The sequence below is a fragment of the Nyctereutes procyonoides genome, unplaced genomic scaffold, assembly GCF_905146905.1.
Source record: "Nyctereutes procyonoides isolate TBG_1078 unplaced genomic scaffold, NYPRO_anot_genome, whole genome shotgun sequence".
Lineage (NCBI taxonomy): Eukaryota > Metazoa > Chordata > Mammalia > Carnivora > Canidae > Nyctereutes > Nyctereutes procyonoides.
Window position 1 is genome coordinate 34765881 of NW_026575042.1, and position 17055 is coordinate 34782935.

Sequence of the window (17055 nt, forward strand, 5' to 3'; positions counted from 1 at the left end):
ACAGACTTACCATCTGCTTCTGGGAGGCAATGCTACTAGCATATTTCTGAAGCTGGGCCTGGAGAGCACTGATTTGCTGCTGGGACTGGGCAGCTGCTTTCTGCTGATCCTCAAACATGTAGGCCTGGAGCTTTTCCTTCTGCTCCTGCAGCTGGGGGGCACAGGACACTCAGTCATTATCGCAGGGATCCCTGAGAGCCCAGTATCTGCAGACCTGCATCTTTAGGCAAATGCTGGCTGCGGTTTCACCTGAAGCAGGGGTAGAGGGTCTCCAGACCTGGGCAGGTGACTTTCTAACAAGACAGACTACTTTCCAGGTTGGGAACATTTCTCAAGCTATGCTCGAGGGTTAGCAAGAATTGGATACAAGCCTCTAAGATCAAGGCAGAAAGGCTCTCTGTCCAGTGTGGCAACCCACAGAAGGACAGTCCAATAACTTGAGGCCATTCAGAAGTCATCAAATGATGTTTTTAGGTAAAAAGAAAAGGTGAAGAAAATATGGTCACATGCTGTTGCACGAGGAGAGAGAAAATGCGAACTGTTTCTAATTGCAAAAAGAAACTCTAGAAAAATAACACAAGAGAGCAGTGAAAGTGATCAGCTGTGGGGTGGGTGCTGGGCAGGTATGGATGATGGAGATGGGCTGGAAATGAACCTTAATATATTTCAGTGCATTGTACTGAGTGTATCTTAATATATTTCTTCCACTTTGGGAATAAATTGAAATGTATTTCCCATTTTAAGACGTTTCAAATAAAATCAAACCATCAGATGGGAATTACTGGAAACGGAGGTGTCTATCACGCTCTAGCCTCTGATCTGAGCACTTGTCATCTTCTGAGCTTCCCGCAGGCAGCTCCTGGGGCTCTGGTTAATCGGCTTCCTCCTCAACTTGCTTTCTCCTTGGGGGCATTTTCATAGAAGCTGTTTTCTCATCCTGAGGCCTGCTGCTCTCTGATCCCTGGGCTCCGTATCTGAGCCCTTCCATTTGACTCCCCCTGAATATAGCTGAAGTCCACAGCCACCCGGTTCTCTCCTGGTGGTGTCAAAGGGCCCAAACATGAAATGACCAGGCAATTCTTCTGAAGTCTCCAGGACAGCTCTCCTTGGAGGGCCTGAAGGGGTCCTTGCATAGGGGACCACAGAGAAGAGCAGATTTGGGGTTCAGAAGAGAAGCCTCGGCAGCCCCAATTCCTGGTCCGGTAGGCTGCTGTCCAGGCAGCTGACTCCTTCCGAATATTGACAGGGGCCAGCTGCCAGGAAAGCTATCAGCAACAAAATACCAACCAACCAGTTCGAGGAGGGTAGTGCTGGAGAATGGGGGTGCCATAGGATGAGACAAGGTCTCGGGAAACCAAGCTCCCCCCAGACCACCCAAGCCAAGCTACCTCTCGCTTCTGAGCTGCATGCTCTTTCTGCAGTTCCTTCATTTTTCTCTTCCATTCTGTTTTCTGAAAAAGATAACTGTTTGACAACTGGGCCTCTAGATATTAAAATATACTCTAAAGCTAAGGAATGAAAAAGTATTGGCTCGTGATTCAGCAGAGCAGTGAAAAGAATAGAAAGCCCAAAGATAGGGGGGGTGGCGGGAATGAAATCTTAGTCTGAAGGAAGATAGATTATTGACAAATGGAGTTCAAACAGGTGATTAACTGCCTGGGGGAAAAATATACGATCTTGAATCTTATTTCGTATCTTAAGCCAAATAAGTTGTAGGGGCGTCAAAGATTTAAACTTAAAAAACCAAAGTGACATCAGCAAGGTGGGGCAATGGAAGGTTCCAGCTCTCAAACCGCCCACAGGTGAGGATTCCTTTATGGGAGCCCTGGAATCCAGCAGAGAGTTTCTAGCACCTCAATGGAGCAAAAATAACCTGAGAATAGATTCATTCCAGAGAAGTTTCACTGGCTTACATCTGCTCTGCTCTCCCCAAGGTGGCACAGCTCAGTGCCAAGAGAGACTCTCTCAGCCCGCAATTTTCCCCACAGGGGAAAGTGAGAGTGAGGGAGCACCACTGCCCCAGCCTCCCAGGATGCTGCCCAGGAGGCCCAATTCTGTCCCTCTCAGAACTGAGGGAAAGGGCAGAGCTGAATCAGCCTGTGGTGCTGGCATAGCAGATCCAACTGGCTTGCCTGTGGACACGGGGAAGTGTAAGATGAGAAGTTCTTATATGCAACTGATATTAAGTTGTTATCAGCTTAAAATAGACCACTGTACTAGAAGATATTTTATGTAAGCCTCATACTAATCACAAAAAAACCTATAGCAGATATGCAGAAGATAAAGGAATCAAAGCATACCACTCTAAAATAAAATCATCCAATCAAAAAGGAAGGCAGCAAGAGAGGAGGAAAGGACAAAGCAACCACAAAACAATCTGAGAACAATTAACAAAATGGCAATAGGAAGTCCTTACCTACCAATAATTACTTTAAATTTAAATGGATTAAGTTCCCTAAGCCAAAGACAGAGTGAGTGAATGAATTAAAAAACAAACAAACAAACAAACAAACAAGATCTGGCTATGTGCTGCCTGTTAAGAGACTCACTTTAAGAACACGCATAGTCTGAAACCAAAGGGATGGAAAAAGATATTTCATGCAAACGGTAACCAAGAGAACAGGGGTAGCTATACTTCCATTAGGTGACACATGCTTTAAGTAAAAAACTGTTACAAGAGACAGAGAAGGTCACTATATAATGATAAAGGGGTCAATTCATCAACGGAATACAATTATTAATACATATGCATCCAACATCAGAGCACCTATATACATAAAGCAAATATTAATACAACTAAAGGGAGAAGTTGCAATACAGTAAGCGCATGGGGCTTCCATGGCCCCCTTTCAACAATAGATAGATCATCCAGACAGAAAACCAATAAGGGAACACTAGACTTGAATAGCACTATAGACCAAATGGACCAGACAGACATATATAGAACACTCTATCCAAAAGGAAAACCATCTATGGAATGGAGAAAATATTCTGCAAACCACATATCTGACAGGGGTTCATATGCAAAATATAAGGAACTTATACAACTCCGTTAGAAAAAAAAATTAAGGACCCAAATAGGCATTTCCCCTAAGTTGGCCTACAACATCATTAATCAGCACAGAAATATAAATCAAACCACAATGAGATATCATCTCACACCTGTCAAGATGGCTATTATTTTTTTTAAAAACAAAATATAACAAGTGTTGGTCAGGATGTGAAGAAAAGGGAACCTTCATACCATGTTAGTGGCAATGTAAATTGGTATAGTTATTATAGAAAATAGCTATAGAGTGGAAGTGCCTCAAAAAATTCAGAACCAACTTACTCATTTTCCCCAAGTATCTCCCACATATAAATGAGTTATACTTGTTAATAAACCTGTTTACCTGCTGTTTAAAAAAATTAAGGGGTACCTGGGTGGCTCAGTCGGTTAAGCTTGATTTTGGCTCAGCTCACGATCTTGGAGTCATAGGATTAGCCCCATATTGGGCTCCATGCTCAGCAGGAAGCCTGCTTTTCCCTCTCCCTCTGCTCCAACCCCTGCTCATATACTCTCTCTCTCTCTCTCTCTCTCTCTGTCTATCTCAAATAAATAAGATCTGGGATCCCTGGGTGGCGCAGCGGTTTGGCGCCTGCCTTTGGCCCAGGGCACGATCCTGGAGACCCGGGATCGAATCCCACGTCGGGCTCCCGGTGCATGGAGCCTGCTTCTCCCTCTGCCTGTGTCTCTGCCTCTCTCTCTCTCTCTGTGACTATCATAAATAAATAAAAGTCAAATAAATAAGATCTTTTAAAAGAATTTAAAATAAAACTACCATAAACTTTGACAATCCCACTTCTTAATATTGATCCAAAAAACTGAAATCAGGATCTCAAAGCATACTCACCCCCCCCATGTTCCCTGCAGCATTATTCACAATAGCCAAAATATGGAAACCTAATAATCCATTGACAGATGAATGGATAAAGCAAACATGGCACATACATACACTGGAATGCTATCCAGCCTTAAAAAAGAAGGAAATCCTACATCAACATGAATGAACCACAAGGACATTACACTAAGTGAAATAAGTCAGACAAGAAAAACACTGTATGATCTCACTTATGTGTGGAATCTAAAATAATCAAACTCATAGAAACAGAGAATGGTGGTTGCCAGGGGTTAAGACGGGGAGAAAATGAAGAGGTTAGGGTCAAAGGGAACAAGGTCTGTTATGCCAGATATATTGCATACTTAAAACTTGCTAAGAAGATAGATCTTATGTTGTGTTATTACCACATACACAATGAAAATAATAATAATAATAATAATGATAATAATAGTAATGATGGGAGGAAACTTTAGGAGGTGATGGCTATATATGACTGTGATCTGATGGTGGTGATGGTTTCAAGGGTAAATACTTACCTCAAACTCAGAGTTGTGTAAATCAAGTATGTACAACTTTTTACATGCCAATCATAGCTCAGTAAAGAGGTATATATGAATGAAGGAATAAATAAGTAAATAAATAAATAAGGCCATAAAGGCAGTAAAAGAAAACACAAAAACATTTTCTTCTTAAACCTCAGGGTGTCCATAAACAAAAGATTGATTATTTGATCATTTGGACCACACAAACATGATTAATTTCATATGGCCTAACCACCATAAACAAAATTAAAGGAACAATGTGGGGAAATAACCCCAAGAATGAGAAAGGGTTGGGTTTAAGTTCCATATATTATACAAACTCTCTAATTGGTAAGGAAATCAATAGAAAATGAGGCAAAGGATGTAAACAGAGATCACAGGGGGAAAAAAATTAGCTTTTCTTACTGGGAAACTTGTAAAGTAGTTAGACCTTAAGCTCTTTCTTAGCAAATCTTAGCAGAAACAGAAGCACCGATGTAGTGACGGTGCCCATGGCCAGCCCTTCCTTGCCATGGAGTGATCAGCGGTGCAGACCATGTCTAGCTGGACTGTTGTAAGATTCATCCAGCAGTGACCAGAGCAGAAGAGCAGACTGTGCACAGCCTCTCCAACTCCATATCCAGACTCAGAATGGGGCAGCATGAAATCGGCCAGGAGAAAAGTTACACCATGGAAAATGGCAATGGCTACAAATTAAATCTTTTTAGGTCCCAAGAGTGGTTTTTAAATATTTACCATCACCCACTTAGACCCACCGCAAACTCCTTCAAACCCAGGAGACTGTCACACTTCCTAACAGTTGTTTTCAACTGGGTTGGACTCAAAATGAGGGTAAAGGTACCCAATAAGGGGCATAACCGTATGTATTTTGAGAAGATCCCGGGTAAACCTGCTATTGCACCCCTGTATATCACCAGCCTCACCTGAGAACCCTAGGAATCCTACCCAGTGCTTTCACGTACTGGCAGAGGTCTGTAAATACAAAACCTGATACCTTTCAACTTCTGTAAAACCACAGAGCAAAACCGAGAAACTTTGTTAAGAACAACATGATTCAGATCCCTGGGTGGCTCAGCGGTTTAGCGCCTGCCTTTGGCCCAGGGCGTGATCCTGGAGTCCCAGGATCAAGTCCCTCATCAGGCTTCCAGCACAGAGCCTGCTTCTCCCTCCTCCTGTGTCTCTGCCTCTCCCTCTCTCTCTCTATGCCTATCATAAATAAACAAACAAACAAATAAATAAATAAATAATAAAATGAATGAATGAATGAATGAATGAATCTTTTAAAAAAAAGAGAACAACATGATTGGCTGTGAGAGAAAAGGCAAGAGTTACCAGCTCACCTGAATGTCCATCTTCTCCTTCAGGGCCTGGAGCTCCTGACTCTGCTTGACTTGCAACTGAGACTTATCCAGAAGCAACCTGAGATTAGACTCCATCATACTGTGGGACTGGGACTGCAGCATCTTCAGTTTCTGAAAAGCCAGGACACAGTTTTATTTAGATGAAGATCTAATCCTGATGTTGCCTTTTATACCTTGAGCAACATCAGAAGGGCACACCTTAACCGACCACAAACTCCAGCTTGTCCTCACTAGACATCTACGTGGCTGCGCATACCCACACAAGTCTGCATTCTCCCCCACGAGGCTTCCCCTGAGAGCTCATGCTTACACAGGAGAAGCAGGTTCCCGTGGACCAACAGAATTCAAGAGCAGAATTTCAACTATACTGAAATTCAGCTGTACCTGAAACCCAGAACTCACCAGACAGCTGCCCCATTTCCTCTTCAGTCTCAAATAGGCTGAAGAGAATCAGACTCTTAGAGCCTTTGGGAGGGTCTCAGGCACTCTGGACCATTCCCTGAGGACTCCTGTCCGTCCTCCCACCAGAAAATGCTGCCTGTCACCAAGAAGGCCTGGCTCTGCATGGCTTGGAGTGGTGTCACCAATACCTAATGATTCCCAAACTACTAGTATATAATCTGAAAGAAAAGGCACAGAAAAGTGGATCCAAGAGAAGAGGCCTTTCCACCTATGGTTATTATTTTTTTAATTTTTATTTATTTATGATAGTCACACACACAGAGAGAGAGAGAGAGGCAGAGACATAGGCAGAGGGAGAAACAGGCTCCATGCACGGGGAGCCCGACGTGGGATTCGATCCCAGGTCTCCAGGATTGCACCCTGGGCCAAAGGCAGGCGCCAAACCGCTGCACCACCCAGGGATCCCACCTATGGTTATTTTTTTAAACATACCACTGCTGTAGTCACAAAAGGAAATTAGTTCCATCTCTATCATCAAACAAAACTCATAAGCCCTGTTAAAGCTTTAAAGAACTGCAAGTCCCTGAGTTTAACTTGTTCTCATTCTGGCTAATCTTTAACTCCTCTCTACTGCTAGAGCAATATCAGGTACAAATGTTAACCATTTCTAATGGAGTGTTTTCGTAGCGTCAAATGCTTTATCAAGTGTATGCACAACCCTCAGCTTCTGATGTGCCATTTCTGTCTTCACACTGATGCTCACAACAACCAGAGAGCTGGCTCTCTCGGCATAACAAACCTTCATGGCAATTTCCACTCAGCTAGGGACTCCTTTGGCAGCTGGATTTAGTGTACGTCTTATCTAAAGTTCTCTCTGGCTTTTTCGCAACGGGTTTGCCACCAGAACACAGGTGTCGTAAAAACCACCGCTAAACCTAAACCAAAATGGGAAAGGAGAAGACTCACATCAACATCGTCGTCATTGGACACGTAGATTCGGGCAAGTCTACCACTACTGGCCATCTGATCTACAAATGTGGTGGGATCGACAAAAGAACTATCGAAAAATTTGAGAAGGAGGCTGCTGAGATGGGAAAAGGCTCCTTCAAGTATGCCTGGGTCTTGGATAAACTGAAAGCTGAACGTGAACATGGTATCACCATTGATATCTCCCTGTGGAAATTCGAGACCAGCAAGTATTATGTGACCATCATTGATGCCCCAGGACACAGAGACTTTATCAAAAACATGATTACAGGCACATCTCAGGCTGACTGTGCTGTCCTGATTGTTGCTGTTGCTGTGTGTTGGTGAATCTGAAGCAGGTATCTCCAAGAATGGGCAGACCCGTGAGCATGCCCTTCTGGCTTACACACTGGGTGTAAAACAACTAATTGTTGGTGTTAACAAAATGGATTCCACTGAACCACCCTACAGCCAGAAGAGATACGAGGAAATCGTTAAGGAAGTCAGCACCTACATTAAGAAAATTGGCTACAACCCCGACACAGTAGCATTTGTGCCAATTTCTGGTTGGAATGGTGACAACATGCTGGAGCCAAGTGCTAACATGCCTTGGTTCAAGGGATGGAAAGTCACCAGTAAAGATGGGAATGCCAGCGGAACCACACTGCTTGAAGCCCTGGATTGCATTCTGCCACCAACTCGTCCAACTGATAAGCCCTTGCGTCTGCCTCTCCAAGACGTCTACAAAATTGGTGGTATTGGTACTGTCCCAGTGGGTCGAGTGGAGACTGGTGTTCTTAAGCCTGGTATGGTGGTCACCTTTGCTCCAGTCAATGTTACAACTGAAGTAAAGTCTGTTGAAATGCACCATGAAGCTTTGAGTGAGGCTCTTCCTGGGGACAATGTGGGCTTCAATGTCAAGAACGTATCTGTCAAAGATGTTCGTCGTGGCAACGTGGCTGGTGACAGCAAAAATGACCCACCAATGGAAGCAGCTGGCTTCACAGCTCAGGTGATTATCCTGAACCATCCAGGCCAAATCAGTGCTGGATATGCACCTGTGCTGGATTGTCACACAGCTCACATTGCTTGCAAGTTTGCTGAGCTGAAGGAAAAGATAGATCGTCGTTCTGGAAAGAAGCTGGAAGATGGTCCCAAGTTCTTGAAATCTGGGGATGCAGCCATTGTTGATATGGTTCCTGGCAAACCTATGTGTGTTGAGAGCTTCTCTGACTATCCTCCTCTGGGCCGTTTTGCTGTTCGTGACATGAGACAGACGGTTGCTGTGGGTGTCATCAAAGCAGTGGACAAGAAGGCAGCTGGAGCTGGCAAAGTCACCAAGTCTGCCCAGAAAGCTCAGAAGGCTAAATGAATATTATCCCCAATACCTGCCACCCCAGTCTTAATCAGTGGTGGAAGAACGGTCTCAGAACTGTTTGTGTCAATTGGCCATTTAAGTTTAATAGTAAAAGACTGGTTAATGATAACAATGCATCGTAAAACCTTCAGAAGGAAAGGAGAATGTTTTGTGGACCATTTTGTTGTTTTTTTTTTTTTTTGTGCGTGTGTGGCAGTTTTAAGTTATTAGTTTTTAAAATCAGTACTTTTTAATGGAAACAACTTGACCAAAAATCTATCACAGAATTTTGAGACCATTAAAACAAAAGTTTAATGAGAAACCTGTCTTGTTTTGGTCAACACTGTAGCCTTGTTATAGTATTCAGGTAAAAGATTTGGAGTTGCACAGAACCTTATTTCTAGTGTTTAAACTGAAATTTGGGTTGGCTTTTCCTGGATAGGAACTTGGAAGTTTTTTCATCTTAAGGGCAAGAAAGTTAAAATACATAGTAAAAACAAAGTAAAAACAATGCTATAGGAAAAAGGGGTCTGTTGGTGCAACACACTTTCTCTTAGATAAGCAGAGTAACACCGTATGATAGTTTATAGAAACAGGTTAAATTCTGTAATACCAAAGTCTGTGTGTTGCATAAAAAATTTGTATTCTGTCACTATGAAGTAAACTTGTTAATGGCATGTTTTTTTTTTTAATGGCATGTTTTTGTTTTCTCAGTTACTGGAATGCATTGTCACATAAATGTTGAAGTACCCTAAAATGTGAAGCATTTGATAGCATTTTACTTCATAGAAAGGTTAATTGTATCTAGATAGTAGAAAAACAGCTACTGGAGTTCAGTCACTTAACTTAGAAATTCAGCAAGGTTGGGTGAAGAGGGAACAATAACAGCACTTGGAGTAAACCCAGTTTGAAGAGGTGCAATGGGAAATGTAATGAGAGGAAGGACTCCTTTGGACTGGAGTGTAGGGTAAACTTTATAACCTGAAAATGTCTTGGTTTGCTGTCATTCCAGTAACATCCCCTAATGAAGGGAATACTGAAAGATGACAGTTTGAAATCTATGATAAACAGGATGAAAAGCAAACAGCTCTTGAGAAATGAGTGGTAACCTACAACAAATTGTGAATTTTAACAGTATTTGGGTGACAATTACCAAATTCCTGGCTTTGGAAAGCTGGCAAACGCTTATTAATACTGGTATATTTGAGATACTGCTATGTGGATTTTGAGCATTTAAAGACCCTATTTGATCCTAAAACTTCTGCTATGAAAGGGAAGTCATTTCTCTAAGCTGCTTTGAAGTGTGGCAGAAAGCATACAGGACACTTTGTAATTTATGACCATGCTAAGTGAAATGTCTTACCAACTTCCGTAGAAAGTGACTGCAATGGAAAAATCTCCATTTAGTTCTAAACTAGGTAAAATGGTCTCAACAGTACCACCAGGGGCACTGATGAGGCCTATAAATTAGAAACTAATAAAAGAATTTCACAACTTAAAAAAAATAAAATAAAAAATAAAGTTCTCTCTGCAGTCAGGTAAAGTAGCAAAAGTAAGCTCACGGGCTTTTGCATCAAGAGGAAATTTTTGAGGAGAAACATCTTTGAAAAGTATTTCCCTCTCCTTGGCCCTCCTGACAGCAAGGGGAATCTTTTTTGTGTAATGAGATGGATGGTCTTACAGTGTTATTCACACTCATTGTCAATGAAATCTTATCTTTTTCTCCCCCAAATTAGGGGGAAAATAACAAAATAATTATCCAAGTACTGAGAATTCTGTATCCAGTTTGGTTCCTATAATAAAAGTAAAATAATAAAATGTCACATGAGAGGAGATGGGGGAGACATACAAACACAAAAACAATATAAGCAATCCTATAGAGGAAAGACCAAAAAAAAAAAATTGATGTTCTAATTGAGGAAAATGGGATCTAAGTTAAAAAGAAACCATGGATGGTAAGAATTAGGTCCTCATTCATCAAAAGTTAGAATTTCTGACCAAAGTAACCTTCTGACCTTTGATGAGGTAGTTTCCCAACAACAACTCCAAATGCACATCAAAACCTACCTCTCAAATGTCTAGTCAGCTACCACCACGTCAGGAGAGGAGTGGGAGTTGGCAGGGGTGTAGGCAAGCTCAAGAATGATGAGCATAGAGCTGGGGCAGTAGGGGCATGAGCTCCACATGGTGGAGCAGCATCTTGTCTCCACCATATCATCCCTGACCACACTGCAGGAACATTTAGCCCCCACAGATAGGAGGGCTTGGGTCACTATAGATACATAAACACACACACACACACACACACACACACACACTCACACTCCTCATCTCAACTCCACAGCCTTCCCCGTCCTTGGCTTCCCATCTCAGATTGAGACGTCAGGTCACCCAAGATTCCAAGCATATCCTATGATGACCTCCTCCTGGCAAAGTAGTCCAAGTATTTCTTTAACAAAATGCAGAATGATTGTGAGAAATGCTATTAGATGGCTCATTTTAAAAAACAAGAAAAGATTGTCTTTGATGTTAGAAGGACCAATAAGAGCAACAGACCTGCATCCTGGCAAAGTAGTCCAAGTATTTCTTTAACAAAATGCAGAATGATTGTGAGAAATGCTATTAGATGGCTCATTTTAAAAAACAAGAAAAGATTGTCTTTGATGTTAGAAGGACCAATAAGAGCAACAGACCTGCATCTTTAGGCAAATGCTGGCTGCGGTTTCACCTGAAGCAGGGGTAGAGGGTCTCCAGACCTGGGCAGGTGACTTTCTAACAAGACAGACTACTTTCCAGGTTGGGAACATTTCTCAAGCTATGCTCGAGGGTTAGCAAGAATTGGATACAAGCCTCTAAGATCAAGGCAGAAAGGCTCTCTGTCCAGTGTGGCAACCCACAGAAGGACAGTCCAATAACTTGAGGCCATTCAGAAGTCATCAAATGATGTTTTTAGGTAAAAAGAAAAGGTGAAGAAAATATGGTCACATGCTGTTGCACGAGGAGAGAGAAAATGCGAACTGTTTCTAATTGCAAAAAGAAACTCTAGAAAAATAACACAAGAGAGCAGTGAAAGTGATCAGCTGTGGGGTGGGTGCTGGGCAGGTATGGATGATGGAGATGGGCTGGAAATGAACCTTAATATATTTCAGTGCATTGTACTGAGTGTATCTTAATATATTTCTTCCACTTTGGGAATAAATTGAAATGTATTTCCCATTTTAAGACGTTTCAAATAAAATCAAACCATCAGATGGGAATTACTGGAAACGGAGGTGTCTATCACGCTCTAGCCTCTGATCTGAGCACTTGTCATCTTCTGAGCTTCCCGCAGGCAGCTCCTGGGGCTCTGGTTAATCGGCTTCCTCCTCAACTTGCTTTCTCCTTGGGGGCATTTTCATAGAAGCTGTTTTCTCATCCTGAGGCCTGCTGCTCTCTGATCCCTGGGCTCCGTATCTGAGCCCTTCCATTTGACTCCCCCTGAATATAGCTGAAGTCCACAGCCACCCGGTTCTCTCCTGGTGGTGTCAAAGGGCCCAAACATGAAATGACCAGGCAATTCTTCTGAAGTCTCCAGGACAGCTCTCCTTGGAGGGCCTGAAGGGGTCCTTGCATAGGGGACCACAGAGAAGAGCAGATTTGGGGTTCAGAAGAGAAGCCTCGGCAGCCCCAATTCCTGGTCCGGTAGGCTGCTGTCCAGGCAGCTGACTCCTTCCGAATATTGACAGGGGCCAGCTGCCAGGAAAGCTATCAGCAACAAAATACCAACCAACCAGTTCGAGGAGGGTAGTGCTGGAGAATGGGGGTGCCATAGGATGAGACAAGGTCTCGGGAAACCAAGCTCCCCCCAGACCACCCAAGCCAAGCTACCTCTCGCTTCTGAGCTGCATGCTCTTTCTGCAGTTCCTTCATTTTTCTCTTCCATTCTGTTTTCTGAAAAAGATAACTGTTTGACAACTGGGCCTCTAGATATTAAAATATACTCTAAAGCTAAGGAATGAAAAAGTATTGGCTCGTGATTCAGCAGAGCAGTGAAAAGAATAGAAAGCCCAAAGATAGGGGGGGTGGCGGGAATGAAATCTTAGTCTGAAGGAAGATAGATTATTGACAAATGGAGTTCAAACAGGTGATTAACTGCCTGGGGGAAAAATATACGATCTTGAATCTTATTTCGTATCTTAAGCCAAATAAGTTGTAGGGGCGTCAAAGATTTAAACTTAAAAAACCAAAGTGACATCAGCAAGGTGGGGCAATGGAAGGTTCCAGCTCTCAAACCGCCCACAGGTGAGGATTCCTTTATGGGAGCCCTGGAATCCAGCAGAGAGTTTCTAGCACCTCAATGGAGCAAAAATAACCTGAGAATAGATTCATTCCAGAGAAGTTTCACTGGCTTACATCTGCTCTGCTCTCCCCAAGGTGGCACAGCTCAGTGCCAAGAGAGACTCTCTCAGCCCGCAATTTTCCCCACAGGGGAAAGTGAGAGAGTGAGGGAGCACCACTGCCCCAGCCTCCCAGGATGCTGCCCAGGAGGCCCAATTCTGTCCCTCTCAGAACTGAGGGAAAGGGCAGAGCTGAATCAGCCTGTGGTGCTGGCATAGCAGATCCAACTGGCTTGCCTGTGGACACGGGGAAGTGTAAGATGAGAAGTTCTTATATGCAACTGATATTAAGTTGTTATCAGCTTAAAATAGACCACTGTACTAGAAGATATTTTATGTAAGCCTCATACTAATCACAAAAAAACCTATAGCAGATATGCAGAAGATAAAGGAATCAAAGCATACCACTCTAAAATAAAATCATCCAATCAAAAAGGAAGGCAGCAAGAGAGGAGGAAAGGACAAAGCAACCACAAAACAATCTGAGAACAATTAACAAAATGGCAATAGGAAGTCCTTACCTACCAATAATTACTTTAAATTTAAATGGATTAAGTTCCCTAAGCCAAAGACAGAGTGAGTGAATGAATTAAAAAACAAACAAACAAACAAACAAACAAACAAGATCTGGCTATGTGCTGCCTGTTAAGAGACTCACTTTAAGAACACGCATAGTCTGAAACCAAAGGGATGGAAAAAGATATTTCATGCAAACGGTAACCAAGAGAACAGGGGTAGCTATACTTCCATTAGGTGACACATGCTTTAAGTAAAAAACTGTTACAAGAGACAGAGAAGGTCACTATATAATGATAAAGGGGTCAATTCATCAACGGAATACAATTATTAATACATATGCATCCAACATCAGAGCACCTATATACATAAAGCAAATATTAATACAACTAAAGGGAGAAGTTGCAATACAGTAAGCGCATGGGGCTTCCATGGCCCCCTTTCAACAATAGATAGATCATCCAGACAGAAAACCAATAAGGGAACACTAGACTTGAATAGCACTATAGACCAAATGGACCAGACAGACATATATAGAACACTCTATCCAAAAGGAAAACCATCTATGGAATGGAGAAAATATTCTGCAAACCACATATCTGACAGGGGTTCATATGCAAAATATAAGGAACTTATACAACTCCGTTAGAAAAAAAAATTAAGGACCCAAATAGGCATTTCCCCTAAGTTGGCCTACAACATCATTAATCAGCACAGAAATATAAATCAAACCACAATGAGATATCATCTCACACCTGTCAAAATGGCTATTATTTTTTTTAAAAACAAAATATAACAAGTGTTGGTCAGGATGTGAAGAAAAGGGAACCTTCATACCATGTTAGTGGCAATGTAAATTGGTATAGTTATTATAGAAAATAGCTATAGAGTGGAAGTGCCTCAAAAAATTCAGAACCAACTTACTCATTTTCCCCAAGTATCTCCCACATATAAATGAGTTATACTTGTTAATAAACCTGTTTACCTGCTGTTTAAAAAAATTAAGGGGTACCTGGGTGGCTCAGTCGGTTAAGCTTGATTTTGGCTCAGCTCACGATCTTGGAGTCATAGGATTAGCCCCATATTGGGCTCCATGCTCAGCAGGAAGCCTGCTTTTCCCTCTCCCTCTGCTCCAACCCCTGCTCATATACTCTCTCTCTCTCTCTCTCTCTGTCTATCTCAAATAAATAAGATCTGGGATCCCTGGGTGGCGCAGCGGTTTGGCGCCTGCCTTTGGCCCAGGGCACGATCCTGGAGACCCGGGATCGAATCCCACGTCGGGCTCCCGGTGCATGGAGCCTGCTTCTCCCTCTGCCTGTGTCTCTGCCTCTCTCTCTCTCTCTGTGACTATCATAAATAAATAAAAGTCAAATAAATAAGATCTTTTAAAAGAATTTAAAATAAAACTACCATAAACTTTGACAATCCCACTTCTTAATATTGATCCAAAAAACTGAAATCAGGATCTCAAAGCATACTCACCCCCCCCATGTTCCCTGCAGCATTATTCACAATAGCCAAAATATGGAAACCTAATAATCCATTGACAGATGAATGGATAAAGCAAACATGGCACATACATACACTGGAATGCTATCCAGCCTTAAAAAAGAAGGAAATCCTACATCAACATGAATGAACCACAAGGACATTACACTAAGTGAAATAAGTCAGACAAGAAAAACACTGTATGATCTCACTTATGTGTGGAATCTAAAATAATCAAACTCATAGAAACAGAGAATGGTGGTTGCCAGGGGTTAAGACGGGGAGAAAATGAAGAGGTTAGGGTCAAAGGGAACAAGGTCTGTTATGCCAGATATATTGCATACTTAAAACTTGCTAAGAAGATAGATCTTATGTTGTGTTATTACCACATACACAATGAAAATAATAATAATAATAATAATGATAATAATAGTAATGATGGGAGGAAACTTTAGGAGGTGATGGCTATATATGACTGTGATCTGATGGTGGTGATGGTTTCAAGGGTAAATACTTACCTCAAACTCAGAGTTGTGTAAATCAAGTATGTACAACTTTTTACATGCCAATCATAGCTCAGTAAAGAGGTATATATGAATGAAGGAATAAATAAGTAAATAAATAAATAAGGCCATAAAGGCAGTAAAAGAAAACACAAAAACATTTTCTTCTTAAACCTCAGGGTGTCCATAAACAAAAGATTGATTATTTGATCATTTGGACCACACAAACATGATTAATTTCATATGGCCTAACCACCATAAACAAAATTAAAGGAACAATGTGGGGAAATAACCCCAAGAATGAGAAAGGGTTGGGTTTAAGTTCCATATATTATACAAACTCTCTAATTGGTAAGGAAATCAATAGAAAATGAGGCAAAGGATGTAAACAGAGATCACAGGGGGAAAAAAATTAGCTTTTCTTACTGGGAAACTTGTAAAGTAGTTAGACCTTAAGCTCTTTCTTAGCAAATCTTAGCAGAAACAGAAGCACCGATGTAGTGACGGTGCCCATGGCCAGCCCTTCCTTGCCATGGAGTGATCAGCGGTGCAGACCATGTCTAGCTGGACTGTTGTAAGATTCATCCAGCAGTGACCAGAGCAGAAGAGCAGACTGTGCACAGCCTCTCCAACTCCATATCCAGACTCAGAATGGGGCAGCATGAAATCGGCCAGGAGAAAAGTTACACCATGGAAAATGGCAATGGCTACAAATTAAATCTTTTTAGGTCCCAAGAGTGGTTTTTAAATATTTACCATCACCCACTTAGACCCACCGCAAACTCCTTCAAACCCAGGAGACTGTCACACTTCCTAACAGTTGTTTTCAACTGGGTTGGACTCAAAATGAGGGTAAAGGTACCCAATAAGGGGCATAACCGTATGTATTTTGAGAAGATCCCGGGTAAACCTGCTATTGCACCCCTGTATATCACCAGCCTCACCTGAGAACCCTAGGAATCCTACCCAGTGCTTTCACGTACTGGCAGAGGTCTGTAAATACAAAACCTGATACCTTTCAACTTCTGTAAAACCATAGAGCAAAACCGAGAAACTTTGTTAAGAACAACATGATTCAGATCCCTGGGTGGCTCAGCGGTTTAGCGCCTGCCTTTGGCCCAGGGCGTGATCCTGGAGTCCCAGGATCAAGTCCCTCATCAGGCTTCCAGCACAGAGCCTGCTTCTCCCTCCTCCTGTGTCTCTGCCTCTCCCTCTCTCTCTCTATGTCTATCATAAATAAACAAGCAAACAAATAAATAAATAATAAAATGAATGAATGAATGAATGAATGAATGAATCCTTTAAAAAAAAAGAACAACATGATTGGCTGTGAGAGAAAAGGCAAGAGTTACCAGCTCACCTGAATGTCTGTCTTCTCCTTCAGTACCTCGAACTCCTGAGTCTGCCTGAGTTTCTCCTCAATGTCCATTTTTTCCTTTAGGGCCCGAATCTCCTGATTCTGCTTGAAATGCTCCCCAGATTCATCCAGCCGAAAAATGATACTAGACTCCATCATACTGTGGGACTGGGACTGCAGCATCTTCAGTTTCTGAAAAGCCAGGACACAGTTTTATTTAGTTGAAGATCTAATCCTGATGTTGCCTTTTATACCTTGAGCAACATCAGAAGGGCACACCTTAGCCCACCACAAACTCCAGCTTGT

At 42.2% G+C, this 17055-nt stretch overlaps 1 protein-coding gene across 18 annotated transcripts in view; it reads right to left on the bottom strand.

Annotated features, from left to right (window-relative positions):
- The window catches only part of DZIP1L (DAZ interacting zinc finger protein 1 like), a 124670-nt gene that overhangs the window by 88296 nt on the left and 19319 nt on the right, over positions 1-17055 (bottom strand). For 16 of the 18 annotated variants that reach the window (XR_008663900.1, XR_008663899.1, XR_008663901.1 and 13 more), the window contains exons 7-9: positions 16753-16941; positions 5764-5895; positions 11-151 (exon numbers count right to left, since the gene is read on the bottom strand). Coding sequence is in view for 15 of the 18 variants with exons in the window: in XM_055320925.1 (XP_055176900.1) it covers positions 11-151; positions 5764-5895; positions 16753-16941 (462 nt within the window). In the remaining 3 variants the exon portion in view is untranslated. Of the gene's footprint in view, positions 1-10; positions 152-1388; positions 1452-5763; positions 5896-16752; positions 16942-17055 lie in introns of all 18 variants that reach the window. The other 2 variants (XM_055320939.1, XM_055320938.1) reach the window with 2 other exon arrangements.